Source organism: Empidonax traillii, unplaced genomic scaffold, assembly GCF_003031625.1.
Source record: "Empidonax traillii isolate 1590-97213 ecotype Southwest subspecies unplaced genomic scaffold, ASM303162v1 scaffold258:size685985, whole genome shotgun sequence".
Classification (NCBI taxonomy): Eukaryota; Metazoa; Chordata; class Aves; order Passeriformes; family Tyrannidae; genus Empidonax; species Empidonax traillii.
In genome coordinates this window covers 414,232-435,385 of record NW_020955451.1, presented here as the reverse complement: position 1 = coordinate 435,385, position 21,154 = coordinate 414,232, and the positions used below count along the sequence as shown (strand labels likewise).

Below are 21,154 nucleotides of genomic sequence, written 5' to 3'. Positions count from 1 at the left end.
CTGGAAACTGGGAGGAGCATGGGACTAAACAACCAATGGGGATTCAGCAACATGCATAAATTAACCAGGAGCCAATAACATGGAAGGAGGGAAATGGCAGGACCGCCCACACTGGGGCCAATCCTGGCCAATGAGGGAGAGGGAAACCTTGACCAATCAGGGAGGAGAAAATTCATGAGGGGACTAACATGTTCATACATGTCCAAATAGAATAGAACAAATATAAACTGGGGTACAAACATTAAAAAGCATGCATTAACAGTAAACATCATAAACATTAGTCAAATGACTACAGAACATTCTGTTCATTTACGAATCAGGCCTAAACTGCCTGCAAACGTCCGTGTTACTAGGTAAGAGTCCTTTTAGTATTTTTCATAAATTGTGCGCCATTTCTTGTATTCCTCTTGCTTCTTTCGTTTGTCCTCCACATATTTCCTTCACAGCCTCCTCTTCTCCTGCCCCTGGGCTTGATCATTTCAGCCTCTGGTCCAGCCCATCCCCTCCTGGCCCACCCAGCATCACCTCCTGCCCTGCTTTCCAAACAGGCACAGAAAAATTACTCCAGCCTCCCATAATGTATTATTAAATCCTGTCTTATTTTTCTTCCCTAGGAGACTAAACATAGGCACTTAGTTCAATATTAAAACTAAGTACATGCTCAAAACAGAACAAACAGAGTTTAATTGTAAGGAGTACTAAAAAAAGCACTCTGGTGGTTCCAGGTCACTCTAAGCCACAGTAATAAGTTTTTGTCCCAGTTTTTCCAAAAGTTGCTTATGATGGAGATGAGCCCAACTGGAAAATCAAAATCAAGAATCCCTGAACTCTGAGGGAAGGTTTATCGCAGTTTGGGCCCATATCTGTGCCGAATGCAAAACAGCCAAGTAACATTTTTCCATTACTTTTTTATCACTATTGCTTTGTGTTCTCCTCCCATGAGCACAAGGTCCCATGAAAATTTCTCCAGACAGCTCCCAGTCCCATAAATTGTTACAAATCTGGACTTACATCAGTGGGATTACAGGAGAGCAGACAAATGTGCACATGCTGGAGGGAGAGGGGACAACACAGCACTTTCAAACTGTGTTTCAAACTGGAGAGTATTTTTCATTTATAAATAGTTTACATTTTTTGGATCCAGCAGCAGACAACCCGCTCAGTCTCTACTGAAACCAAAGAAATATCATGTGTGAGCACTAACCACAGTGTAGCAGAGATAATAAACAACAGACAGGCAACCATAGGCTAGTGTTTTTGGTAGGGGAGGCAAATTAAAAAGACAAGAAACACCAAATGCAGCAACCTAATCGCAGCTAAACGACCTGTTAAATGTGAGAGGGACCCTTTTGCCCAAGTTAATCTGCAGGAGTAACCTCCACAAGGCAGCCAGCTCCCTCCACCACACTGTACTAACGGTTTTAGGAGGTCTCAGACCATTATCCCAGCACAAAGGAGGGTTCAATTCAGGTACCTGAAGCAAGGAGGGACAAAGTGCTGTCCAGGTGGTCATACCAGGCAGGTGCGTAACACAGTGTGGGGTGGCACATGAGTCCCGGGGCAATACTCTGGGTTAAGGTGCACAGGAATAGCTCAAATTCTGATCCAAAACAGACCTAGCACACTCTTCTAAATTTATATAGGAAAGAACTACAAGAAACAGGAACCTCAAATACACTGTGCACCTTGCAACCACATCCCACGTTTGGAAACGGCATCCCATGGGGTGTGAAAACAACTGCCCACTCTCAGCACCAGGCGAGTGAGGGCTGCTCTGTACAAAGGTTTGGTGGGCTCCTTCAGAAGCCTCCAGGCTCATGGACTTCACCACGAGGACTAACTGAGCTGGACTACAAACCCACCCCAACCTCTGCTTTCTCAGCAAGGATAAACAAAATGAGTGCCGACATCTGTATTATCTGTGCTTTTACAAATGTTTTCAATATTACATTGAACAGTATCCTTATATCCCACAGAAGAGACAAGTCTTAAAAGGAAGCGGGACAGCTCTGCTTGCCAAGCTGAGAAACCTGGACTTGGAGCATCTCTACTGAAAAATCGGGCTGCCAAGACCAATTTGATGTGTTTTATTACTGCAAGGAATTCCACAAATATGCTGGCAACTTCGGAACGTCAGTGTGGGTTCCTAGGTAGGAAAAAACCTCCCTAAAGTACGTACTTTCCAGATTTCGCAAACATTTACCAGATGTAAATTCACGGGCAGTTCATCTGCCATGACAAGTGTGTAGACATCAAATCCAGCAGAAGAGGCTGAGCACCCATCTCTGTCGTGAGTGAAAGCCCACAGCCAGATTTGCCCGGCTGAACAAAGGTTTGTTTTCAATTATATTTCAAATTCTTCTCACAATAACTGCGTGGCATCTGGCATCAACACATCTGAGCCTTTGAAGTGGTTCTTGACTTCAAGGGGGAAAGGGGGAGGGCACAAAAGAAGGGAATCAATCAGTGATTTCACTCCAAGTCAAGCCTCTTCTCTGAGGAGAAAATGTTAACACTGCAATTCCCCAGCACCATAACTGTGATAGAAAACAAACAAACAAATCAATCAAAACAAAATCCATAACTGGGTCAAAATACCAACGCTCTGGGATTTCACCTTCAGAAACAAGGTCATAAGGCATGGGAGCCAGTGGTCCCAGACACAAGAACCTTCCTGCTTCCTCCCCTTGGGTACTGCGACACTCCACATCCCCTTCCCAGTCACTCATGCTCATGGCCTGTAATTAAGTGCTCATGAGAAGAGACATCCCAATGCACAAGCCCCGATCCCAGCAACAGCATGGTTAAGTCAGAACAAGGAGACAGCAGGCAAAGCTTGCTGTCACATTCCCCACTCAAAATGCCATCACTGGTTACCCAGCCCCAAAGAAAAGGCAGTGCTTTCACTTCCATAACTCTGGGCAAAAGCAGCATCAACTCCTCCTGAGCTCTTTCACAGAAACTAACTGTGAATATATGTTTGGAGCATCCATGACAGACCAGGACAGCAACACACGGGTGCTGCGGGGTGCAAACTACGAGGTGCTGGTGGCCACAGGACAGAATCACCTCTGGACATGCCCAGGAGAACATTCCCAGGAGCCTTAAGCAGGTTTCTACTGCCTGCAGGTAGATGAGCTGTCATTTACACCCTTATTTCCCTTTTTTTAAGTCCACCTTTAGGTATCTAAACTCCTTCTCAGATCCAGCCTTAAATGACATTAAGACCACTGGGGAAGTTAGTGCAAGAGAAATGCAAGCCTCAGTTTTAAAATGTTTATCATTTTTATCTGGCTTATTCAAATAAGCACAGCTGTGGTTTAAGAGCAACAAGGTGGCAGAGCACAGCAGCTCCCAAGACTGGGGATGCTGGTTTTGATCGGAATGATGTTCATTTAAAGAGGGATAAAAATGCCTTATTCATTTTTCCCAAACCATGCCCAAGTCCTACCAACTCTTTCTTAGGTCAGGCATTTTCTGGAAACATCTTCTGGCTCAAAACACTTGCAGAATTTCAAGAATCTGCTCCACAAATCTTGAGGCTGCTTTGTTCAGGAATGCTGACATGTGGGCAAAGGAAAACCAAAACGTTCCCCTGAATACTGCAGAAAACTTTAAACCCTGCCCAAGATGAAAAACGTAGGAGTCAAAACTCTGAAGGAAGTGTGGGATTTCTGTAGCATTTCAAATATGGACACTTTCTTCCAGGAGGAGAAGGTGTCTGTGCCAGGACAGCCTGCATGCTTTGCAAGGCTCAGGGCCTCCAAGTGCTCCCCTCAAAGCAGGGCTGGAGTTAGGAATGAATAAATAAAACAGACTTTCAGATCAAGTTTTCTTGGCCTTTACAGAGATGATCACGCTGTGAAAAACCTCTGGGCAGAGTCTCTTCTCCACAGACAGGATCCACCCATGTCCCAGTGCCTCCCTATCCACAAGCACCAAAGGCCAAGCATGCACTTGGTCTTCTGCTTGCATGGCTCCTGGGACAATACTGGAGTTGTTCTCTGGAAAAATCCGTTGCATTCCATGAAACTGAGAAAACTAGACCTCTAGCTTATCCACTAAGCCTAATATTTACAGGCTTACACTAGGTGAGATGGATCTTCACTGCTTTAGTTACAGGACTGAGGGGTCTTGCCCAAACCAAGCCTCCTGCTGGCTGCCAAAGCGCAGCCCAGCTCCTGCCACATCAGCTTGTCATTTATTCCCACCCTGCTCCCCAACGAGTCCCCACAGACACCATGAGATGTGGGCTGGAGGGAATGCTTTTGGCAGCAGAACACCCATATCATGGCAGTGGGCTAAACACAGACCAAAGGTGGAAAATAATGACCGTGGCAGGCTGGGCACAGGTCAAACAGCCGCATACTGCCCCAAAACACCATCAAGTATTACACACATAGCATTGGCTCACTTTGTCTCAAAAGCCCTCTGTGGAAGTGGCCACAGAGGATGGTGAAGGAGCCTGGCAGAGGGAGCAGTGCTGGAAGGCTCCCTCCTGGCTTGTCCTCTGCCTTTGACTTGCATGAACCCAGACCTGAGCAGGCATCCTGCAACCCTCTCCCAACACCAGGGAGTGCCAGCAGGGCCAGCTCTGCTCCTTCACAGCTGACACAGAGTCAGATGTCTCGAAAGCCACCTAAACAAGCCAAGAGGAATTCTGCATTTCAAACCTAAAAAGTAGGGAAACCATCAAAAGGCATTTCAGCTATGACAGACAATAACCTCCCCAAAACATTTCAGTGCACACTTTCAACTCGCTCCCAATCCCACCCCAGTCCCATGAGGGCTGTTGCTGTTATTGTCTATCACACAGACACGTCAGGAAACCAACTTCCAAGGGGGGGCTGGAAATTTTCCTGCCACCGGCTGCCATCAGCCCAGGGAGCCCACAGGGAGGATGGAAGAGCCTGGAGGGACAGTGAGCCAGAATGAGATGTGGAGGGTGATGCACCCTGCAACAGGGAGGCAGACTCATGGTTTTATAACCGGCGGTCAGAATTACTCAGGAAACCATAGAGGAAGCAATTGGAAATTGTTGGACGGGAAAACTTCCCCATTCCATTTCCAAACGCGCAGGCCCATAACTCTGCACTGAAATATTCGTCTTTTAACCATGTCTCTCACAAACAGAGCAACATCAATTAGCACACAGCCCCAGAAGCGTTCAGCTGCATCCCCCCACCCCCAAAAAAGGTAGTTGTTTTGACTTGAAGAAAAAGAAATCTCTGACAAGCCAAAATGGTTTAATCACGCACAGCCTGTTCCCCAGCACGCCCCACGCTGGCATTACAACCTGCACACGGGGTGCTTCAAGCCCTGGCCTTTGAGCTGGCTCGAGTATCCGCAGCTGGAGAGTGAAGCAAACACAGTAAACAGCAGGAACCGGAGCCCGGCCAGCAGCCTGTGTGCACCGGGGTTGCTGAGAGGGATGGGATGGGCACGGGGGCAGGCAGGGAAGGTGTGGGGAAAAACCTTGTGCAGCCCGAATTAAAGGAAAGCCTGGGAGCTGCAGTGAGCCCAGGAGACACACAGAGGGACGCAGCACGATCCCAGTGTCCCTGCCAGCTGAAAGGACAGCTCAGGCTCTTGTGGAGCAGACCACAAAGTGGTAGCACTTGAGACAAGTGCGAGGAGCCATGAGAGAGAAACACCATAGTAAACAGCTTGGGCTGCAATTTGGCATCTCCCAAGGATGCTGCCCAGCTCTGCCTTCTCCCCACAGCTGCTATAAAGCTGTAGTCACAAGGCCTTGCTTCTCTCTGGCTGAGACATCCCTCCACTAAATGAGTGGCACTACTTTATACACAGAAAAACAATCCTGTTGGTCCCCAAAGAGGCCAGGATTTGGGTGCTGCTTCCACAGCATCCCCTGCTCAGGGGAACAATGCATGTAGTAACCCAGCACCAAACCCTCAGGTCCCAGCTAATCCCAGCAAGACCCTGAACACCTCCTAACAGAGGTAAGCACAGCCCTCAGCAGAGCCCTGTCTCACAGCTGGGTTCCCATTACCCACTTTTCCTGCAGAGATGGTTTAATGGCACCACACTCCCCCACAGAGATTCTTTGATGTCTCATACAGGATAATCTCACACTGCTTCCCTTCCCTCAGTGGGGATACAGCCACCCTCCTCAGCCTGCTACCTATGGAGAGACAGGCATTCCAAATTTGAGCTCACTCCTTAAAGTGAAGCTGGCCAACAGCATCAAAAGCTCTGGGGGAAGAGAACAGACATAAGCACCACGGCACAACCTCCTTTCTCAGGAAACTGGGATAAACAGCTAAACCTGCCTCAGAGATTATTAAACCAGGGAGGAGCAAATCCAACTGTAGTTCTAAGTAGACAGTATAAGCCAAACACATCCTGTTAAATCTGTACAAGTTTCTGTCCAAGGAGATTAACTCACAGACCAGTACATGTCTCTGCTGGTAAGGTCAGCAAGGATCAAACTGGAGCTCCTGGAAGAGGTTCAGCTCACCAAGGAGCCAAAAGTCAAGCAACTCCACTGGGAAACTGGACTCAGCCCCACAAACAGATGCATTTACTGAAACTGCAGGAGCTGAAGGAGTTCCACACACACCCCTGTGGGCTGGAGGGACAGGCTGCCAGCTCCTTGTCCAACAAGCAAACCAAGTGACACCACTCGGGATGGAACTGCTCAGAAACCAGGGGCAAAGTCTCAGCAGTGCAGACCTCCTCCCAGAGCAGAACACTTCTCTTGGCCCACTTGCACAGCAGAAGTGGAGTCCACCTATTTTATTATAACTTTCTAACCTACTGTAACAGTAAAGGTTTATTCATCTACTCTTATAAGGAGAGTCATTCAACCCCCTTAATTTAATCAAGCTCAACAGCTTTTCGGTGGTCACCATCTCACTAACAAAGATTGGAAAGGGGAAGGGAAGATATACAAGAGTTTTACAACCACATGAAACAATAAAGGTGGAACAGCTTTTACAAATGCTTCCAAATCAGGGAAGTCTAGAAATACACACTATTTTATTTACTGATTTAATGCAGAATGGATGCCCTACTCCAAAAGAATCCAAATGTGTTTGAAAGCCAAGAATTCTGACTTACAAGACTTGTTTAAGGAGGAAAAAGGAGGAACAGAGTTGTTTATAGACTAACAGAGAGGAACAGCATAAAAACATGTTTAGCAAAGGGAAAGTGCAAAATATTATGACACCTTTCAAAATAAAACATCATATGGCTTGTTTAAATCTCCTAAAACAAGAGAAGTCTCCCCATTTTGCCAAAACAAATGAAATACAAGTGTAGATGTGACTCTGCCCCTGGTTCAGAAGGGGACAAAGGTTTATGGTGAGTTACAGAGACAAACAGAGCACAGGATGCTCTCCTGGCTCCCCTACAAGGCCAGACCACAGGCAGCAAAGAGCTGAGCACCAGCCAACTCTGCCCTGTGTCAGCAGCAGTGGGTTATTTCTGCCCTGCCCATGCCTGTGCCATCACCAGACAGGTGCACGAGTGATGAAATAACTGGGCATGAGAGAAAGGGAACAGGACGAGGAACATCCAGGATCAGAGAGACCTCCTCACCCTCTGCAAATGACAGAGCTCATTGTTAACATGGGCCACGAACCCAATCCTGCCATATCCCCCATCCTCACACCTCCCTGGGGCTGCAGAGCCTGGTGAGAAAGGAGAAAAACCCACAGCTCAGGGCACTTTCCAGCTCCAGCTCAAAGCAACCACCTTGTGCGGGGGAAGAACCAAATTCAGGTTGCCTGCTCATGGACTGGGCTGCTGCAGTGAGAGCTCATCCTGTCCAGACAGCTAAAGGATATTTTTTTAAGTCTGTGCTAAAAAGAAAGGCTTCTGGAGCTTTTTCACAGCTCTGGAACCCGGGTGGGTCTCAGCTGACCAAAACACAGCAAAAAGCAAGCACAGGCTGCCCGGGGCTGCTCCCCAGACAGCGGAGAAGAACAAGCCCCAGCCTCCCCCCGCACACAGCAGAGGAAGGAGAGGCACCAGTGTTTGGACAACTGGAACACATTTAGGGGGCAATTTTTCACAGGGCCTCCAGCCAGGCCATTTCCTACGATCACCGTTTTATTACCCGTGATACAACCCACAGACCAGCAGCTCCCCCATCCAAAATGCCTCCCACCACCCCACTCCTACAAGAATATCACCCACCCTGAGCCCCAGTGGGGGGGCCTACTCACCCAGGGTACCCCCAGCAACTGCAAGACAATGCCCAGTAATCCCATCATCTCCATGCCAGTTTCTTCCACCAGTTCAACCCCAGTACCCATCTGTGCTGGGCATCAGCCGAGCACTGCCACACCTGGCCAGCCACCACTTTTTAGGAGTATTCTTTAGATGACAGATAACACAGAAAACCTGTGTTTATACTGGCGTGCAGCTGGCTAAAACAGACTTCAAGTGCAGCTATAAAACAGCCCAGCACACCAGCTAGGCAAAATGTGTTTGGAACTCACAGGGCAGTATTTGAAGAGGCCTGTGAGTGGCCGGTGTTGATGGTAAACTCTCCAGAGCAGAGGAGTATTCACAGCATTGAAAGGCAACAGGGGCCCATTCTGGCAAGTGCCCATCCCAAAATCACAGGCTTTGGACAACCAGAGAGCGATGTCAGTGGTGAGCATGGATCCATCTCCCTGTGTGTGGAAAAGTGGGAAGCAGCACAGCCCTGACTTGGCATTTTGAATTTCTCATTTCCTTCTTACACCTGAGGATTTGTCTGCCTTCCTGCAGGGAGCAAAAAACTGCAAGCTGAAGGAGGTGGTCTAGGAAAAAGCATCTTAATTCAAGATTTCACAGCCAAATTTCCACTGAACTCAAGCAGGGTGTTCTCTAATCTGAAAGGATTTATCTGAAAACAGGCACCTTCAAAGCAGAAACATTTGCAACAACCAACTACGGCTGAGTAAGATTTACAAGAATTACATTTTAGACTGCACCTCTGCCAACTTCAAAAATTAATGAGACTGCCCCAGTGGGTCTAAAAGAGACACCTAAGGAAAATTCACTGGAGTATACATTTAAAGAATCTGTAGCTCTACATAAAATGATTTGATTGTTAAGTGTCTCCTATACTGTTCCTCCTGAAATCCATGCAAAGCTACTGTGGGGAACTAGAAAACTGCCATGACAGATGAAAATAACCAACTGTCCTGCCTGCATGTCCAGCATGGTTAATATTAATAAAACCAAGCAGATGGCTACAGTTGGAGACCTGTCCTTCAGTTCCTACTCAAACTGAAAATGCAACCACGTGGAAGTGAACCATGCTCCTGGAATTGGATGTGACACGTCATCAGGTCTTGAGAGGTGTCCCTAAAATAGCAGGGCCTGCTTCTAGACATCTCCAAAATTATATGGTTGTGGCTTGAGAGACAACGTGCTGAAAACATAATGAGGGAGCATAACATATTACATATGTTGTGGTCCTGCTCTGAAGCTGGAGGAAGCTGGGGCTGAAGGACTTGGGCTGCAGCACAGGACTTGGTTAACTATTAATGCATGACTCAGCTATAACAATAATAGGTATTTCATGTGACGCATTAGCACAACGGCATCCCGGTACTTGACTTAGGCCCCTAAGCACTGTGGAAAAAAATACCTCAGAGCACATCGTTTAATAGTTGATGTATCAGGAAACAGGTTTGATTCACACTTTAGTTTCTTCCTGCACATTCCAGAGCCACACTCTGCTCGTTTTTTCATGTGCCACTAAAAACAGTAAGTGACTTCTGAAAAGAGCTACAGGGAATGCCCATGTTTGCATGAAATCACAACCCAGACCAAGGTGCTTTATTTACTTACTGTTATTCACCAATACCAGATTCTATGTTAAATGGATCCCCTCACCCTGAATGATGTGCTAATTCCTGCCCAAGCCCAGGTCCTGCAGAGCTGATGAACCCGAAGCCTGGATTTTTCACAGATGGCTCTTCGCAGCAACATTAGTCTAAATTATCTGTACTCCACTCACGCACATGACCCCATCCAGCTCCACACTGCAAGACAAGGGAGTCACACCGGGTGATTAGGTTAGCAGCACAAAATGATTGTGTTAAAAGCTGATGAGCTGAGCTAACTCAATCCAAGGTGTCTGGCGGGGCAGCCAACAAGATCAATTAAAAGCCCTGCAGCCCTAATTGAGAGTTTCTGGGTGCACTGACACACCAGTCAGGGACAATACACAACTCAGGGGCAAATACACAAACTCTGAGCAGAGCTGGCTACCGAGGAACAAAAGCCCTCATCCAAATTCGCAGCCACTCAACCTTCAAGACACAACTTCAACTCCCCTTCAAGGCATCAAAGCAATCGGAACCCAAAGACAGGCACTGCTGGGGCATGCCCAGGGTGGCACCCAGCAGTTCCCAGCTGCCTCGCAGAGCCAGTGGCAGATGCACATATATTCATGAGCCCAGGTGCAAGCACAGAGTAAGGAAGGCATTTCTCCAGCACGGAGAATTCTTGGGGGATTGCCTTAACATGAAGACGCCTTTAACCCTTCCTTCCAGCAGGCTCTTCTGCAGCTACACACAGGGAATATCCCTCCAGTGCTCTCAGACTTCCCTGCACCAGGTGAGGCTCACACCAACTAGAGTCCCCTCTCAGCAAAGCACTTCTGCATCCACCTAAATCCCCAGAGACAAGACTCCAACACCAGCTAAACTTAAGCAGGGAAGTGAAATCTCACTCAAGCTCAAGGAAGCATTTAAGTACCTGAAGTGCTTCGCTGAAGTGTCTGGGCTCCCAAACCTATCAGTTTACCACCTCTCTAGCTTCTTGATGCCATCAAGCGAAGGGACAAGAACCTCACATTTGCTCCTTGAACTCCAAGCAAAAAATTTTATCCTGCAAGGTTCAACCATTCCCAAACCTTACATTCACACTAAGAAAAAAATATTAAACTGTACCTAACACCTAAAATAGTTGGGTTTTTTCCTAGAGAACAATTGATGGTGTGTTTCGGCTGCCTACTGAGATGCTGGTTCCCCTGCCCTGGGAATTTTCCCTCTGCAGCTCTCCTCCCCCAGCTCCCAGACCATCCATTCTCCCCTTTTCAAACTGCACCCATTGTAAACGGCACTGAATATTAACACAGCCCATTGAGCACTTGCTCCTTTTGTATGGGACCCCTGCGTTTCAAATTGCAGTCACTGCAGAGAGGAAAAGTCTCGAAGTGATTAAATGCCATGAAGTTTCTCAAAAGGAGAGAGGAATATGCAGAGGAGGCTGAGGGGGCTAGAGCCTTTCACTTGAAGCCAAGGGCTTCAGCGAGAGCCAAAAAGGCTTCTTGGTGGGGGTATTCTATCCCTCGTTAAGAATCTCACGTGTATTTCTAATCCTAGTCCAATGAGCCACTTTCTGCCCCGGCCGAGGCTCAGTCCGGGATGAACAGCAGATGCCGAGGGTTTGCTGTGAACTGTGGCTCTCCTGTAAGAGCTGATAAATACTGCGGCATGCTGAGGGTGGTCAGCGAATCCACCAACACATGTTCTCACAGGAGGGGTGGATTTACTTGCAAGCACATGTATTTATTTGTGCTTAAGCAGCAGGCCCACAAAGGCATCATTTTGCAGGGAGAGGCTCTGCTGTTACCCACCAGGGCCAAGCTCCAGCGCAGGAACTGCAATCCCTTGGGGTGCAGAGCCATCCTGCAGCCCTGGGCTGGAGGCTATCCCCAAGCAGGACCACTGGCAAGGACAATGCTCCAGGAAGCACCAAATCCAAGTGTGGAACAGCAAGCCAAGCAGGATTTCGTTTTCAAAGCACCACCAGCTCCCAGCACTGTCCCATCTGAGCAGGAAACCCTCCTTGTACTGTCACAGAGGAAGGAGCCACTGGCTTTGCAGTGTTTCTTTGGGTTTCTACTCTGTTATCCCAGGAAGAAGGAGGGAGATCAGCCACCTGCACCAACCCATATCCCTCTCCCAAGCCATCCTTCAGGCACTCGGTGAGGTCTCTGCAGCTGCACAGGGCCAGGAACCAGGAGCCCAGGGTGACGATTACTTAATCTTTGTTCCATTATTTCAGCGGGCCTGGAAGTAGGACATACAGGAGAGGTGCTGCCAGCAGCACTCCCCTCTCCCAGCAACTGTCAGCAGGAGAGTCCCCTGCACCACCTCCTTTTCCAGCATCTGCAGGAGAACGAGTTATTCCAGAGCTCAAGAGCAACTAATGTCCTTCTCCCAAAGTCCCATGCAACCTGCAGCAGCACAGCCCATTACCCAGTAAGCTTCTACCCTCTAACATGTGAGAGAAAAGCAAAAAGACCTGACATACTAGAACCCCAGTTTAGCAAGAAATATCAGTTTATTGGTAATTCTGAGCACAAACATTCAGTTTCGTTGCCTTTAACAATATCTCTTTGTATGTATACACTTGAACACAGCAAGAGTCTGCTCCTGACTTCTAGCTGAAATGCATTTCCAGGCCCTAAAACTACTGACAGGCACCCACAGGACTTTAAAAAGCATCCAGACACTTTGCCTGGATCTCTCCAGAGAGCAGCAGCACCGTGCAAAGAGCCAACATCCACGCAGCTGGTGCCTCGGGGCAACTTATCCATATAGTCAAACCCTGGGAAACAGAGAGCAGCTCTTAGCCCAGCTCTCCTGGGCACTTGAGGACTGCATTTTCCCAGATATGCCAGGCACATGCACACTGACACAGAGGCAGAAGAGTCCATGCATGGATGCTCAGTATCCCCAAAAACATACCCTAGTCATTTGGATCAAAAATACACAATACATCTGTTTAAAATAAGAACTTCCTTTCCTGCAGCCCATACCAGCAATGAATTGGCTATCCAACTGCAGCCTCACTGCCCCGAAATCTTCTCACCAAAAATCTGCACCCCAAATCCTACTGCTTTATCACTAAATAGTAAAGAAAAACAATACATGATGCCTACAGGAAATATCTTCTGTCACTCCTCAAATATTAAGATGCATGGAGAGACAGAAGCAGAGGATGCAGGGAATGTGCCATGTCCCCAGTGCTGCTGGAGCCCTGGCTTTTTGGAGCATGAAGCATTTTGTACTTAAGCTTGGCCCCGCACTTTATGCCACACTTGACACTCTAATGCGGAAACAAGTTTCAGATTTGAACACTGAAAGACACAAAGCACCTTGAGCATCTTCCAAGTGAGGCACTGCAAGGGGTCCCTGTGCACAGCAACTGCCCAGCGCAGTTTGGCTCTCCCGACATTCCCCATGGACCTTTCCCAGCTGCAGAGCTTGCAGCAGGCTGGGTGCTGGTGCAAGGACAGGATGGGTCATGGCAGAGTGTTGCAACGTGCCCTCAGCAAGTCAAGCACACTTATATAACTGGCACACAACGCTGAGGCGTCCGCTGCTTTTAAGAAAAACAAACAACAAAAAAACCAAAATAAAACAAGAGGAAAAAACAAACAAACAAAAAAACCCACACCAACCCCCCCTCCAGAACAACAAAACAAAAAACCCCACACATATTATGCCACACTACATTAACTGTAAACGATTGCAATCCCTCTACATATCAGTTATTACTTTTGAAAGCTTGGGAGAAAAATTACAACTACGAGCTCTGCTGCCAACAGAGAAATAACAATAGTTTCCAAAAGTCTCAATGCTTTTCCTCGGTACTGATAGTCCTGTTGATTAAGTCTGTTCCAGAACCCTCCCCGGCGTGCCGAGCAGCATTTCCTCCCCTACAAACAAAAGCTTTATCTCCAACACACTGAAAACCGACTCCGAGCACTGCCCCAGCATTGTGGCACTCGTTAGGAATAAAGATAAACTGCTAAGGAGGGATTGTTCAACAGAGTTTTAATGAAGTTAAAGCACAGCCACCGCAGTCAATGGAAACTGGATTTACCCCGTCACCCACTAGCGATCGAACCAGCCCGAGCTTATCCCCCCCAGGGAAGCAGATCCCTCCGGCGGGACACAGCCTGCCCAGAAGTGATGGAGATGAGGGATGCACAGCTCCAGCATCACCCATCTCACCCCAGTTTGTGGATGGGGAACCCGCACTCCCCGGGTTGCCCTCTTGCATCAGCCATGGACCACTGCAAACCCTCACGTTACCCCAAACAAACAAAAAAAAAGCTACAGATAGTTGCAGAGGTAACTTTTCTCCAGCATGTGATGCTTTTATAGAGGATATTAAACTACTAAAAGAGTTAGCAACTCCGCAGCAAAAAAAATCAGCATTTATGATCCCACCAAGCACGAAAGATGTGCTTCATCTTGGTTCCTAAACTGAAATATGCAATTTTAAGCAATTTTAGTAATTAGAAACAGTATTACTTTAAGAACAAGAGTATTTACAATAGCTTCAAAGTTTGCTGTTTATACTAGGTATGGAGTAGGAAAAAAGCCTTAATTTTGCATTTTCAGATACGAAAACCATCACTTTAACCAATTCTTTGGCTAGTTTAGAACAAAGTTACAAACCATATTTCAAGTGGCTAAACGACACAGGGCCGCAGGTCCGCACCAGAAGATTTATATGTGCTATTACTTCACCAATAAAATTCAAAATGAACACAAGACACTCAAAAATCTGTTCCATATGAAAAAGACACTCCTGGGCATTAGCACTCCGGAAAAAAAAAAAAACATACAACAATAAATTTGTTCTGTCTGGGCTATTAACGCATTTCCCTGCCCGAACAAAGATACACTGTCCTATTTTAAGAGGTGCATGGGAATGCTGGAATTATGCTGACAAGACTAAAAGCTCGCTCTGAAAGGTGCCCATAGCTCAGGGAAGGATCCTTCAGAGTGCTCAGCAACAGGTGAATGGGATGAGTCAGGGTTTTAATGCAGAGGCCACATGTTCCTCTCGGTATGACACCTGATAATTTCAAGTAAAAGAAGGCATTTCTGCAGCCAGAAGTGAATACCACCAGGAGGATCTGACAAACCTCTAATAATTCTTCTTAATAAGGAGCTGGACGATCTCCAGCAACACTTCAGTGACCGTTCTCTATCCTGGCAGAGCTGAGGAGTATCTATTACAACCAGGGGTTTAATAGATTCAATAATCTATAAATCTGTTCAAACAGCAGAAAGGCCACACGACAGAAGCACTGTTTTCCCTCTCCCTTCCTGGATCCTTATTTCCCAGAGTTTTGCTCATAGTCGAGGGCACTTTTTACAAGTTTGTGAGCGTACACACCCTTAACTCTCTGTCCTCCTGGATTGTCAAACGCCTTGAGCTGTCAAAGCCTTTCCCCTCCGAAGTTCTTGAGCTTCAAGTTGTCTGATGTCTTATTTCAGCTTTCACCAGCCCAGAGCAGCGGTCACGCAACCAGAGAGGGAAGTGGCAGTGCCCCTGTTCTGCGCTTGGGCATGTACCTGAGCACCTTAAAACACCCTTCTGGGGATAAAACCCACCCCACAGTGCTGCTCCAAACCCAAGGTGAGGGGCTTGAAGCTCTGCTGCCATCCAGGACACACGAAAACACTGCAGGTTAATGACCTCGCTACACGGACAAGTACTTGGCGAGCGCCGCTTTTACTGAAAAACACCTGGATTTAATCGAAACACCCCAACAGCCCGCGACTCCGTTTCGACCTCCCCCGAAATTCACACCCTAAAGTGTTGGCAGCACAAAAAGGGCCAAAAGGGCGATCGCGGCCCCGGTCCTGGGGGTCCGTATTCGGCCACCCCTGCGCGATGCTGGGCGCGCCCCGCTCCCAGTGCCGGGACAGCGGGGACGGATGGATGGATGGATAATGTCCTAATAAGGATTCGGGAGCCCACGCTAACCGTTATCTCCAGCAGATCCCATCGTTCAGAGACCAAACCCGCTCCCAGCTTCCCTTCCTCCGGGACGCCCGCCCGGCGCGGAGGCAGCGCCAGCCCCGCACGGAGCGGGCGGCGGGGGCAGCCCCGAGCTCCCACCTTTGTCCCGGGACCGGCATCGCTCCCGGTGTCCTCCATCACCCCGGGCGGGATCGCGAGGGGACAGCGCACCGCGGGCCAAGTCCCGCACCGCGGCCGCAAGGCGGTACCGCTCGCTCTGCTCCGACAAACCAACCACCCGGAGTTTTGTAGGGATCCCTGGTGGAAGTTTTCCCGTCGCTGACAAACGCCCAGGTTCGGCCACCCACACACCCCGTCCCCGCGGGTCCCCCTCTGTGCCCGCAGCCCCCCCGGTACTCACACGTGCCGCGGCCAGCGGGGCAGGTCCCGGGGCAGGGCGGGCAGTGCCAGCCCGCCGCATCCCAGCGTGTCCCCGCCGCAGGAGCAGCCGGCGGGGCAGCCCGCGGCGGCGGCCGAGCCCAGCGGCCCCAGCAGCAGAAGCAGCAGCGCCGCCCGTGACGGCAGCGCCATTTTGTATCCGGCACCGGGGCAGCGTCCGCGGCGGGAGGAGGAGGAGGCGGCAGCGGGAGCGCTCAGCGCCGCTCCGCCGCCCGCACCATCGCCTCGCCCGCCGGCCCCGCGGGGCGCTCACGGCTCACCGGCATCCACCGCCGGGCGGGCACAGTGCGCGTCCTCCACCGCGGGAAGCGCCTCCTCCTCCTCCTTTCAGCCGGCGGGCGCTGGCGCTGGCCGTGCCCGGAGCGCTGGCCGTGCCCGCCGCGCCGCGTCCCGGTGGTGCCGCCGCTCTCTCCTCCCTCCGTCCCGAGCGCCGCTCGCCGCGGACCCACGTTGGCCACACCGCAACATGTATCCGCGCCGCCCCCCGCGCGCCCGCCCATTGGCTGCCGGGCGGCCCCCGCCGCGCCCCTATTGGCCGGGAGCCCCCCCGGACGCGCCGCCGCGGCGTCCCATTGGCGCTCTCCGCCTGTCAATCAGCCGCGCCGGGGCCCGCCCCCCTTTGCCACTCCAGGTGTGAACGCGGCCACCCCCTCGCGGAGCCTCTTAAAGGGGCCGCGCCCGCCGCGCCCTCCCCGCGGGACACCAACCTCCCTCCCGCGGGTTTGGGGAAAATCTGCTGGAACACCGGGCAGCGGAGGCTTCCCTAAACCCCGGTGAGCCCTCCTCTGGGCGCCGCGAAGCGCCTTGGGGCCACACTCTCCATAGTGTGTCCTTCGACGACCTCGTCCACGCGATCCCCGAGTGGATCTATGATCCACGCGTGTTGCAGCGGAGGCTGCGCTTCCCAAATATGCCGCTGTGTTTGGAAGCCCAGCACACGGCAGATGTAAAAGGAGCACACCCGGGTCGAAGTGTGACTCACCAAGAGCCGCACCGAGAGCATTACGGGCACAGCTCAGCTCAGAGCATCGAGCTGACTTTAGAGGCTGCTCCTGAGCTTAGTGGAGAGCGTCCAACTGGCTCTGGTCAAGTTTGGATGTGGCTCGACACAGCATTTAGGGGAGGACACTGTTGGAAGGCGGGTGAGAGTGCGGTTTAACCCCTTACACCAGGAGCTGCCTGGGGAGCAAGGGCATATTTTATGGAGAGAAACACATAACACAGCATCCTCACCTGAATCTCAACCATACATTACTGCTATTACTGGCACAGCAGTTCCCTGTTCCTCTCTATTTACTCCTGACAGCCATCTGCACAAGAACTATTTGGCTTTTGGGACAGCTTTGAATGTATCAGATTGCAGAGACTGATGACAGACAGAAAACTCAATCATTGCAAAGGCTAGGTAAAACTTGGGATTTAAGCTTTTGATTATAAAGAGGGGAGAGATTAAAAATATATTCGTATTATTATGGTTTAGGGTCTTACTTCAGCCTTCAAGAACGGAAATAAACAGGAGAATAGCTGATGTTTAGTCTCCTGATTTATTTTAAGGCTTTTTGCAAAGTAAGAGCAAGACTTCCCGTCCTTGGGGAGGGGACCTGATGCAGAAAGAGTAGATGTATTATAGAAAATACTGCAGTCTTATACAAATAAATACTTCTTTAGTTCCTCAATGTGGGAAACTCAAAGTCTAAGGCACTTTTATGGAGAGCATTTCTATTGCCCAGTAGGGAAGGCACCATAAAAATAATAAACTTTTAGTTCTTTTACAGTATTTTCAGATTTGACAATGAAACTTTTAAGCTAATTTTAACTGTTAACATTTTTTAATATGAGGGCAAGAGGCAAGAGGATGGCCATTGAGTTTCCCATGGAGAAAGAGATCTAAGAGCTTTAGATAACCTTTATAAAACAGAAATGTAGAAGAAACTGTTCTGGAAACTGGGCCAAATCACCTTGCATTTGCACAAGATCTCCATGCACTGAAAATAAGGGCAGTTGGTAGAAGCTGAGACTGCTCTCAGTTGTGCCCTCCCTCCTCCCCAAGCTAATGCCTGTGCTGGAGAGAAGTCTATGTACAGCATGGAGGATGTTTCTTCCTTGAACCTCATTAAATCTAATTAAATAGCTTACAAAAGTATTATGAAAACAAATTTTAAAATGGCAAAGGCATGCCAACAAGGAAGATACTTCTAATTCTGTCGGTGTCTTTTTGTGGATTTGGAGTCAGTTCAGAAGTGCACACTTGGAAGGTAATTGCTGACAGCATGCAGAATCCATCAAGCTATAATTAACACTCTACTATTATTCTAATTGCCTCACTCAAGCTTCTGTGTTTTTTAATTGTAGAGCAATTTGCCAATACAGAATTTAATTGCAATACATATTTTATACATTTTGGGACAAAGTACCATTATTTCCACTTCAGCAAAAATGCTCCTCAGTTTTTAATAGCTTGCTTTATTTCTTTCTGGGATTTTATTTTTTTTTCCCCGATACAGGAATCTGATTGCAACCTCTTGTGAAATTAGCAATGATATAATATCCAGGAGTGCCTGGAGGCTTCAGTTTGGATCATGACTCTATTAAGCTAGGAACTGTACATACATGTATCAAGACAAAGCCCTGAGGAGCTTGAAATCTAAACAGAGAAGACAAACTGAGGTGAGAACAGAAGCATTATCCCTGCTTTACAGCTGGGGAAACGGAGCCCCAGATGACTCACCTTAGGCAACCCCACACACCTGGGGTGCAGCCAGGAACTCACAGGAACCCTGAACGCAGGGCACCCTTCCTCTTCAACAACAGCTCAGTTTCTAACTCCTGGTTCCTGTGAAAGTATCTCTCTGTAATTTGATTTGCAAGCTAGACCTTCTAAATAACATTTACTAACCATCCAGGATCCACAGGATCCCCTTTCAGGGATGCCTTGGCTTTCAGAGCAAGACCCAGTCTTGAAGAGGAGCTGTGGTGAGGCTCCAGAGCAACCCAGCAGTGGTGAAATTCTGCTTGAAGGACAGTAGCAATGCTGTCAGGCTTTGGGAGGGATGTGTTTGACTCCTCCTGGCACAGGCTGAAGGTCACAGGCAGTGAAATAGAAAAGGATGGACCTTTCCTCATGGTGACCATCCTTGCATTTGACAATTTTCCTTCACTCCTGCCTGGTGTTTCTATCTGCAGGGCCACAAATCCCTCTGTAACAACATTTGTCTTCTTCTAATAATGTTCACGATGGCTTTCTACCCCACACCAGTGGTGCTGAGATTTGAAAAATGACTGATGCCCACGGCTACAATCCCTTACGTTGTCACCCTGTTGCACTGATGTGTCAATCAATATTATCATGGTGCCAAATGCCAAAAAAGTTTACAGCAGGTGTGTTTTGGGGACAGTGTGTGAGATCACAGAGATTATTCAGCACAGCAACAGTCCCATTCATACACAGCAACAGTGCTCTTTGGTATTAGTTGCTGATGGAGTGTTGCATGATTTGGTTCCTGGCATCTGGGTTGCAAGAGATGGTTTCTCTGGTATGACCAGATCAACCATAGCATCAGCATTCCAGAGGTTTATTAGCTGATCTGGTTACACCAGATCTGCGAGGACAATCTTATGGCTTGTTGCCACCCAAAGCTGGTCTCTGCCTCTCTCGGATCCCAACCCTGCTCCTCAGAGCTCGTTTTGTTGGAACAACCTGCAAGAAGCATGACGTGATCCAAAAGTGCCCAGCAGCAACAGCTAATGATAGCATCACTTCTCACTGCTTTAATAGGTGAAACCAATGCTTCTGAGCAGGAGGCAGCATATGACAGTGAGAATTAAAGGAAGAGATGATCAAGTCAAGCTTCAGTATAGGGTCACTAACAGCCCTGACATGAAAGTTTACCTTGGGCTTAAAGTCCGCAGAGTTTGCCTTGCAATGACACACAAACCTTTTCTTCCTTCAAAATTAGAGTCCAGTGGTTGAACTCTGGTCCTCCAGTAACATAAAGTCTTTGATCAAGACCAGATCATGCTCCTTAATGTGAAAGTTCACTCGAGTAGCTGCTGTCATTTCATTTTTCACAGGCAATGAGTTAAATTGCTTTCCCAGCCTGGGACTGGCACAGGCAGTTAGCAAAAGATGGTGCAAATAGCTAGATCCAATTAACTAAATCCAAGTTCTGTCACAACTTTGTCACGTCTGATCTTCCCCACCCAAAGGAATTGTTTTAAAACTTTTGTGTAAATGTGTATTTATCTTTTTAAAAGTAGACTATCAAAATAGCATGCCAGCAGTTTACCGTCAAGACAGGAGGGAGAGAGAAAGGGGACTGCAATATTCCCTGCCATTTGGATGGGAAAAATACCTGGTAAAAGTGAGGGTTTCAAGGTAAACCTGTTTTTGGGGTTTTTTTTGTGGACAAGGCAATGGAGTGACTCCAAGTGCAAAAAGACAGCTGGTAGACCTGAAGCCTGAACACCTTCTGCTATGATCACACATTTCAGCATGACATTACTCTTCTCTAATCACACTCAAGCTCTCAAATCCAGAAGTTTGCCCAAGCCCAGGGAGAGATTTGGCCCCATGTGTGAGCTGGCAGGTATTAGGGTTTGCTCTTCAGATCTGGGCTTGTACTCAGATCTGTACCGAGCCTCTGACAGCAAGAGCAGAGCTGGAGACACAGCTATTCCCGACAGTGACTCGTGCTAACAATGTTTATGCTGTGAGGAGCTCTATTAACTGGCATAATAACTATAATTACATGGTGTAACTTCTCCTCGTTGCTTTCACCTCTAGGCTGAGATGGAAGCGTGAAGTTCTTGCAGCCCCAGAGGAACGTGTTAGATGAAATGATGCAAGTGGAGCAAAGAAGCTGGAGTCCAGCTGCAACTAAAATCAGAGCCACCTGCCTCTGCTCAGAGAATAATAGAAAAAAATTAGAAATATTGGAGGAGGAGGAGTTTA

The 21,154-nt window shown here is 48.5% G+C and overlaps 1 protein-coding gene across 1 annotated transcript in view; it reads right to left on the bottom strand.

Moving 5' to 3' along the window:
* The window catches only part of LRIG1 (leucine rich repeats and immunoglobulin like domains 1), an 89,147-nt gene extending 72,581 nt beyond the window's left edge, over positions 1-16,566 (bottom strand). The window contains exon 1 of the mRNA XM_027889294.1: positions 16,166-16,566. Coding sequence (XP_027745095.1) covers positions 16,166-16,335 — 170 coding nt within the window. The 5' untranslated portion in view covers positions 16,336-16,566. The remainder of the gene's footprint in view (positions 1-16,165) is intronic.
* Between the last annotated feature and the right edge of the window lie 4,588 nt (positions 16,567-21,154).